Below are 9209 nucleotides of genomic sequence, written 5' to 3' on the forward strand. Positions count from 1 at the left end.
GACAAGATGGGCTAAAGGAAGGGGTTCATCCCTGACATGCTGAGGACCTGCATGGGTGCCACACTGAGAAAACTGAGAGGCAGTTTCGGGAGATTTCTTATTATATGCGACAAGGAATTACAGATTTTCGTCCCTCACAAAGAGCCAGGTCCTGTTAGCACCCCTGAAAAATGACTTGACTTTTATCCAGGTGACCAATTATGGATTTAGATACTTGTAAGTTTAAAATACTGTTCCAGTTTAAGAATGAAGAATAAAAAATACTGACTGATAATATGATTGCGAAATCAGGGGTTTTCAGGAAAGGTAAACTTGTCATGTGTTAGCTCGCTTCTAAAACCAATTTTTTTTTTTGTCTTTCTGTGGGAAATCAGAGGATGTTATAAACTGAGTCATGCAGTTATTGACTTTAGTAAGCATACAACCGGTATAAATAGAGACACACTGGTGAGCCTTGGACAGAAGAAGAGATTGCGAGGGTGTCTAGCAGGGGCTGGTAGGACAGGGAGGTAAAGATGAAGACAAAGATCCTTCCTTTCCTTGGGTTACTATATATTGCATGTTCTTGTGCTGCCCCAGTAGTTCCAGAAAAGGAAAAAGAAGATATGCAATTTGCTGAGGTAAGGACTACAGACAGATATCTAAGAAGTAATTTATTGAGAAAATGAACAGTGATGTATTAGTGATGCAGAATATTTTATTAACAACTCTCTGCATTTGAAACAAAATGTTTATTATCTGAACTGTTGCTTTTTCTTCCCCATCAGAAATATCTGGAAAAATTTTATGATTTTAAAGAGGAGAAAACTTCCCTCTTTAAATCAAAGAACCTTAATCGCATGGCTGACAAAATACGAGAAATGCAGTCGTTCTTTGGGCTAGAGGTGACTGGGGAGCTGAATCGTAACACGCTGGACATGATGAAGCAGCCGAGATGTGGAATACCAGATGTCCGTTCATACAGCACCTTCCCACAGAGCCCCAGGTGGAAGAAAGAAGACGTGACATATCGGTAACATATATTAAAGCATGTTTTTTTGTACACCACTGGGAAGCTTTGTGAATGCTAGGCAGAAGCAATGCCAACAGGTTCTTTACTATTTATTCCTGTACTTTATATAAAACCGCCGATCACAATGAAAGGGCCACGAATGTGGGGACTATTCATATCATTTTCTTTAGACTTCCAAACAGTGATGAAAATACCAAAACAGCAGTATACATATATAAAGGAGCTAGTTAACAGCCTACTAAATAATATACCCAGTGGATAGGAGAGATACAAATGAGAGTATACACATTAGGATTTCTGAAAGACACGAAAAAAAAAAAGTGAAAACGTCCTCTGTTATGTAAGCAAATAATTTGAAAATAAACAGCTCCAGACACATAAATAACAATAACCACTGATTAAAATATTTGACCTTGATACTATGTGCCCCAGCCACATGTGATCTGGTGCTTTTAATTCTTTTCTTCTTACTTCACAGGATTTTGAACTACACTCCAGACATGCTACAAGCTGATGTAGAAGAAGCAATTGCAAAAGCCTTCCAGCTCTGGAGCAGCGTCACCCCTTTGAGATTCATCAGGCTGTACAGTGGTCAAGCAGATATAATGATCTCCTTTGCATCTGGATGTAAGGGGACTCCCTTGCCTGGGAATGATAAATATCTGTTGCTTTTTCTTACAGAGATGATGAAAAGCATGACTTCTTTTTCCCCTTTTTCTTAGTTCATAGTGATTTCTATTCCTTTGACGGTCCAGGAGGAACTCTGGCTCATGCCTACCCCCCTGGCAGTGGGATAGGAGGAGATGCCCACTTCGACGAAGATGAAAACTGGACCAAATTTACTACCCATAATGGTAGGTAACCTTAAATATTGTGTTGCCTGTTCTTTATTAGACATTGTTGTCTTGAAGACACTGTAAAGTCACAGATCTCATGGAAGTAGTTCCAGTATTTACTGAGATGTAAAATGTCAGTGTAATTTAGTAAAATGATTCTGCGTATTTTGACCTGGACTGCAGTCATGACAGTCCTCTGAAGTTAATGCACAGACTGCAATTACAACTCCAGTGAAGGAAATCAGATTAGCATGAAATAGCAATATTGGGTAATCATGACATTGTAAGGCAGGGAATTTTCACCCTCAGGTAATGACCTTAAAAGTTGTAATATTGAGCTCTCTCTTTTTTCTGATTTAAAGTGATGCAAATCTTGAACTTCTGCAAAGGAAAAGAAAATCTTGAGTTTGTTGGTAAACAAAATTAAATGTAACAGCAAAGTGTTCTTGTTTCCAGCAATGTCCAGAGATGATGTTATATGTTACTAGTCTTTGTGAAGTCATTACCAGGTGAATTCCATGTCATTTGTGATTCCCAAAATCTGACCAGATGACTAAAATATTCTCACCCAGTTTTCAGTCATTATTAACATTAAAGAAACTTTGATTCTTTGTCGGCAGGCAAATTTCTGCAACATGAGATTGTCCCCAGATTGGTTTCCCTACCAGAAATAAATGTTTATAATTCAAAACTCATCTCTTCTCCAGAATACCAGAGAACCTCTTACTTGGGGCATAGATTTTGCCATTTTATTAAGACCACAAACAATATATCATGCATGAGAGGATGACACCTGTATTCCACTGTTATGCAAGAAAATGTATCTAGTGTTTGTTCTTTGTGATGGATTTTTTTTTTTTAGGATACAACTTATTTCTTGTTGCTGCTCATGAGTTGGGCCACTCACTTGGTCTTGGTCATTCCAACGTCTTTGGTGCTTTGATGTATCCTATATATATGGCCAGGGATACAAGGGACTACAGGCTTCCTCAGGATGATATTGATGGCATTCAGGCCCTCTATGGTAAGCAAGAAGCATCATTTTTTGGTGTATGATGGATAAGCATTTATAATGAATTTTACCCAACAGCTAAAATGTACTGAAATTTCTACTACAAGAAGGATACTGAGGTTTAATTTCCTGATATTAGTTTTGGGCAAATCTCTTGGTTTCTTTGTGGCTAAGAGTCTACATCTGCAAAATGGAATCTTGGGGCTGTATCCATGCCAGTAAGTCAAAAGGTCCAAGAGCCTTTCTCCAATGATACCAGAGGAACAGCCCAGGTCTGTAGTATTAAACTGTCTTATCTTCCACAAAAGGGTGGTCACATGCACAACTGCCTTTTGGAAATTATGTTTGCTCTACATTAACTCCTGAGCACATACAGTTTGAGAAACCAACAGCTTGTCAAGGCAAAACAATGCCAGAGACCATTTTAACAGTCAGCAGCACAGATAGTGAAGTTAAATTGTCTAGGAACTTTACCTGGCATTAATATACTAGTTGAATTTTAACCTTAAGAAACTTATGTATTTGGCTCCATATGGTATATCCTGAAGCTCTGCAACAGGAAACACTCTAATTCACCTTCCAATTCTACACTTATCTATTTCCCAAAGGACCCCCCAGGGAATCTCCTGCACTTCTGCCACAAGAACCAACTGAAATGACATCTGCAGAAGCACCAACTGAAATGTCACCCCGGGAAGAACCAACAGAAATGACACCATCCAAAACCCCCAAAAGACCAGAGGACTGTGATCCTCATATGACTTTTGATGCTATCACCACTCTCCGTGGGGAAATACTGTTCTTCAAAGATAGGTAAGTGCTTTCATTTCTATCAACACCTTTTTGTGAGACTCACAAAGGCAAAGCATTAAGTTCAGTTCAAGGAATTTATCTTCCCTTGGTTACAGAGGAAGATATTTTTTTCTGAAAGTATTAAGGCAACTTTGCAAAATTTTACTAGCCCAGCCGGGCTAGGTGAGTAATGTGGTTTACTGACAGGTGAGTAAAATATTTTAAGCCATCATATATCATCACCCATGTCTGTTAAAATTGTGCAAGGATGAATAATCCCAGTGTCACTCCTCAGCCTGCAGCTGCTTTGTGTGCAGCACCGTCCTCCTCACACCATCCCACATGTGGGTCAGGGGGCTGTGGAAAAGGTCACTGGTGACTTTTGGTGGCACTCTAACCTAGGAGTCTGCCCAGTGCTGTCTGTAGGGAGCCCCTGCTGTTACAGGTGTCCACTTTTGGGGCACTCAATGACACTGTGCACTGTAGCAGGTTGTTCTCTGGGCATATCCACCCTGACGAGGGAGAACAGCATGTCAAGCCCAGGTTTTGACCCACTCCTTGGGTTGGTAATTGTGTTCTGATTGAACAAGCTTCCTCTGATGACGTGGGTCTGATTTCCCTTCTAAAACACATAATGAAGAATTGTATCTTAAAAACATAATAATTTTCAGGGAAGGGGAAGAAGGAGCAGTTGCTCCTTAAATTGGGTTTTAACATGTTTCTTAAGAATGTTTGATGAACATTTGTAACCAAACTGAAATTAAGAACGCAGCTCTGCCTACCTGCATGGGACATGGTGAAGAGAAAGCTTCAATTGTCTACACTACCACAGACATCACATTTTGTCTTGGGCAAGCCATCAGGGTGCCAGTGGAGAGGTATTCAGGGCAACCAATGCTAGGCACCCCTGCTTGAGCCGAGGGGTTGGACAAGATGACCTCTAGAGGTCCCTTCCAACCTCAACTGTCCTGTGACCTCAGAACAACCAGTAGTAAAGGGTAAATGTCTATGAGAGAGCAGGGCAAAGTGAAGCACTACAGCCCAAAAGGGGTGATATCTCTGCCTCATAGGGAGGATTGGCTCCAGGACCCAAGGAGTAGGATTTAAATTGCATTTTTGGGCTACTGATCTCCTAGTGAAATACAGACAATGAAACTCTGCTGTTACTGTTTTCATTTCTATCAGCTATGTCTGGCGCAAAAGTCCATATTTCTCAGGCATTGAGCACGATACCATCTCCTCATTCTGGCCATCACTGGCAGCTGGCTTTGATGCTGCTTATGAGGTTGACAAGAAGGATCGAGTGATATTTTTTAAAGGTATTTCTATTTCATTTTCATCAGTCCTTTTTATGAATGAATAAAGTTATAGTAGTACTGCTAATGCTACATAATAATAATGGAAGTAATACTATACTAATGGTAATACTAATACTAATAAAAGATATTCTTAATGTTTAAAACCATTTTCATTTTGAAAATGCTGTTACTGTCATTAACTAATGCTGGTTCACAACAGCCCTCTACTATGATATTACTCTTCTTTTGTCAGTGAGAGAGAAGATCATAGCTGAGACAAAGATGATTGCCTACATTATTTAAATACATTTTTAAAGGTGTCAAACATACCTAGAAAAAATGTTGATTTTTAACTATTGGGTATATAACACTCTATGACTATAAAAATTGGAAAATCCAACAGCTCTGAAATATTCAAACTTACATGTGTCCTAGAAGGTCATGTTCTCAGCTGGACACCTGTGGTGTTTGGTGGCATTTTATACACAGAAAGATCTGGGGGTTTGATGAAAAGGAGAACAGCCTCCTCAGGAATCCCTACTAACTTTTTCTGGTTTTCCTGCAGATGACAAGTACTGGGCTGTCAGTGGCTACAGAATAGAGCCGGGCTTCCCCAAGCCTATTCAGCACCTCGGCTTTCCCACCAGTGTCAGGAAAATTGATGCAGCTGTTCATGACCATACTACAAAGAAAACCTATTTCTTTGTAGGCAACAAGTACTGGAGGTAAAGCTCATTCCTCTTTTGCACAGCAGATAATCAAATCAGGTTTTAAAATGTTAAGTTTTATTAGCATTTGTACAGTAAGTTCATGGCCTCTTTTGTTGTCAGCCTTCTCAGCCAGCATAAAGCTGAAACCCAGAGGCAATTACTCATGTCTTTTCATAGAACAAAGTCTGTAACACCTGAGATAAAGAAAACGTCCATTTATTCTTACCACTCTGTGATTAACAGAGCTTTGTTTATTCATTAGGAAGCAATATTACATGAACTTAGTAGAAAAGATAATGTGAGTAGACTATGGCATCATTTCATGTATTCATTCAGTAGCTATTAGGGGCAGAAGTGCTCTCTGAAATTTATAAATGACAAATCTATCAAGAAAGTTATGGAAGGAAATTAAAATACTTACTTTTTAAGAAACAGTTCAGATAAGCAGTAGTGTTAGCCCTAATAATTAATCTGTAATATTTTCTTGAAAGAATATTATTACAACAGAAGTTTACATTCCACTCATGGGGTCACTTGGATGCTGTAAAATTAAAATATTCAGTTCGAAAAATTATTTAATTTTATTGCTCAGTGTAGGCCCCATCCAGCCTTATAATCAGTCTTAGTGAATGGAAGTGAACTATTTAGTCCGATGTTCTGAAAACAGCCTTGCATAGGCCACTAAAGATGTAAATATTCACACAGCCAGGATTTATACAGTTGTATGAGATCACAGATGCTCACAGTTACTGGATTTTCAGCTGAGAGTAGGCTTATTTAGTAAAAATTCCACCTGGTTTCAGCATTGACCTATCACATGCTTGTTTCTTGTTTTCATTCAATTTCTATATTTAGTTTCAATGAAAATACCCAATCAATGGAAAGGGGATATCCAAGAAAAATAACAGCTGACTTCCAAGGAATTGACTACCCAGTTGATGCTGCCCTTCAGAAAAATGGTAAATAAATTAAAATGTAACTAAAAACAAAACTAAAGGCTAGCAACCAAAGCCAAAAAAGTGTATGTTTCAAATACACATATATGAAATGTTTGTTCTGATTTTTTTTTTAAATCACCCAAGAAAATAGCAAGTATCTATCAATAGGTGTACAACAAGGAAACACTAATTTGCCAATATTTTTTCCTTCCAATTCTAGGACATTTCTACTTTTTCCATGGATCAAACCAGTATGAGGTTGACATCAAGAACAAGAAACTCATTCGCAAAATGAAGAGCAACAGCTGGTTTAATTGCTAGAAATACTAAGTGATGGTGCAGTGGCTGTATTTGTACCAGAAACTGTTTCTTCATGTTCCTTGGCTATAAACAGCTTCATTCGGCTGTTATTGTGCATCTGAGTCTGAAATGATGGCCTTCAATAATTCTAATTTAAGAACTTTAAAAATTTAAAACTTAATGTACAGTTTAATTTATTTTGTTTTCCAACTATTTATTAACCAAGTTGCTTTTTGAGTAATAAAGTTTTTTGCTTGAGTATAGCCGCGTTCTTGTGTTCTGGTTCAGTCTGCTGGAGACAAGGCATCTGATACAACTACACACAAGCCTTAATGGCACCAGGACCCCACCATCATTCTTAGCAGGGCTCAATGTCTGTAGAGGGGAATTTAAAGAGAAGAAGAAGTAGGTGGACAGTTTTGACATGCAATTAGAAATTACCTGGAGGACAAAGGAGGGAAACAAAGACACTGGGGAACAATGTGGGGAAGGCAGAAGAGGTAGGAGGAGATGCTACCCAACAGTGTGGGAAGGGCTGTGGAGATACTGGTCGTGGCTGTGGCCTCACCTGCCATGACCCCATGGCATGGGGAGAGAGGGGTCAGGACAGGGAAAGGCACAGGTGCCTGTTGGTAGGTGGGAAACATGGCAATGGGCTGAGAGGACCCGTAATCCAGTGCCGCTGTGGGTGGTTTCAGTGGGCAGAGTCGGTGATGCAGCAGGACGAGCTACTGGAGAGGAGGGTAGATGTGCAGTCTGGGGATGGAGATGGCATGCAGGTAGGGTGGGAAGTGATGGAGATATGATCACAGGGTCCCAGGGAGTCAGGATATTACCCCTGCTGAGCTGTGACCATGTGCCACTGGAATGGAATCAGGGCTGATGGTCCAACTCACAATGCTGGACAAGAAGCTACTGACAAGAACCACTTCCCAGAGCAAGCAAGCCAACCACTTCCCAGAGCAAACGAGCCAATGTGATAAGAAAAAAACCCAGGATTTTCATGTCACTACTGGAGACAAATCCTCCAGATGAGAAGTGGTGAGACACAGGCAAAAGCACACACGCTTCTTCCATCCACTTTTTTTGGGTCCCCCTCACAAGGCAATAGCTCAGTGACTTAAACAACCCTTGGGCTGTAAGAAAGCTTGGTTGAAGTGCATCCTATCCTTGAAGGGATTTGATCCCATCTCTCACAACACTGTTCTGATGATGTGATTGTACAAGGAAGCTGACGACTCCTCGCTATTCCTTTTTCTCTAGCAGAATCAGCAAAGGCAGCAAGAGGGGATGGGAATGGCTGATGAGGGCCGTCTTCCAGTTACCACAGCTCAAACCCTGTTACACAGAGGTGAGATTTGCTCCGGGTCTTCTGCACAGAACAGATCCCTCAGACATCTGGTCCAAACACCTACTAACTTCTGTCAGACCATCCATCAGGGCGAGAGGAAGCCATGTGTTTCCAGGCATTCCCACAGACCCACTGTCTCACTGTGCTAGCAGACAAGACAGAGGACGAACAGCTGAGATGTTGCCATGTCTGATCTTGGAAAACTTCTCTGCTATGTTCTGCTTCTCATGCATGCTTTGTGCCATACTAGATACGTACTCACACTGAGCACCACTGAAGCAAGGCCTAAAACCAACTTAGGTGAGAAATTAAGCTGTGAATCTCAGCAAGGCTAAAAAGTCAAGTGTGGACTGAATGGCTCAGCATTGCCACAAGGGCAGTGGTACACCACAGTGAAGTCATGGACTGACAAGTGGGTGAGCTCACCTGGCAGCAGTCCAGACAGGGCAGAGACACAGGAAAACTGGTGTTGCCCCAACATCTCCCAGTATTTTTCTCAATAGCTTGTGCTGTGTACACAGCCTGTCCAGAAGAAACTTCAGTCCAAGGACTTTAGATGCCTCCAGGGTTAGGTAGGGCACTTCTGAGTACTGCTTGTACATAAACAATGGAGTTAATTCCCTTTGATTTTAAAAGTGCCTACACACTTCGATATCCTAAGTAGTTACCTTCTTGTATGTATTGTGTTCTGTGAGAAGCTGCCAGAAGTTTCCCCTATGTCTGATAGAGCCCATGGCAGTCAGCTCCAAGGAGGACTTGCTTCTGATGAAGGCCAAACCAATCAGTAATGTTGGTAGCACCTCTGGGATAACATATTTAAGAAGGGGGGAAAAAAAAGGGTGCAACTGCAGCCAGAGAGAGGAGTGAGAGGATGTGAGAGGAGCAGCCCTGCAGACACCAGGGTCAGTGCAAACAGGAGGGGCAGGAGGGGGTCCCGGCGCCAGAGCAGAGAGTCCCCCG

At 41.0% G+C, this 9209-nt stretch overlaps 1 protein-coding gene across 1 annotated transcript; it reads left to right on the plus strand.

Annotated features, from left to right (window-relative positions):
- Positions 1 to 515: 515 nt before the first annotated feature.
- LOC104128904 (stromelysin-1) lies at positions 516 to 6919 on the plus strand. The gene is made up of 10 exons (XM_009641760.2): positions 516 to 620; positions 768 to 1012; positions 1491 to 1639; positions 1735 to 1866; positions 2711 to 2872; positions 3469 to 3673; positions 4838 to 4971; positions 5516 to 5675; positions 6516 to 6619; positions 6819 to 6919. Exons 1-10 carry the CDS (start codon positions 516 to 518, stop codon positions 6917 to 6919), a joined length of 1497 nt encoding a protein of 498 aa, XP_009640055.1.
- The last annotated feature ends 2290 nt before the right edge of the window (positions 6920 to 9209 follow it).

Source organism: Egretta garzetta, unplaced genomic scaffold, assembly GCF_000687185.1.
Source record: "Egretta garzetta isolate BGI_Z169 unplaced genomic scaffold, ASM68718v1 scaffold547, whole genome shotgun sequence".
In the NCBI taxonomy this organism is placed as follows: Eukaryota; Metazoa; Chordata; class Aves; order Pelecaniformes; family Ardeidae; genus Egretta; species Egretta garzetta.

Bases quoted from the DNA above. Each gene is read 5' to 3' on its own strand.
- LOC104128904 (XM_009641760.2), top strand. From the start codon at position 516: ATGAAGACAAAGATCCTTCCTTTCCTTGGGTTACTATATATTGCATGT. The intron at 621-767 runs GTAAGGACTACA...CTTCCCCATCAG, and splicing joins AAGATATGCAATTTGCTGAG to AAATATCTGGAAAAATTTTA. The intron at 6,620-6,818 runs GTAAATAAATTA...TTCCAATTCTAG, and splicing joins TGCTGCCCTTCAGAAAAATG to GACATTTCTACTTTTTCCAT.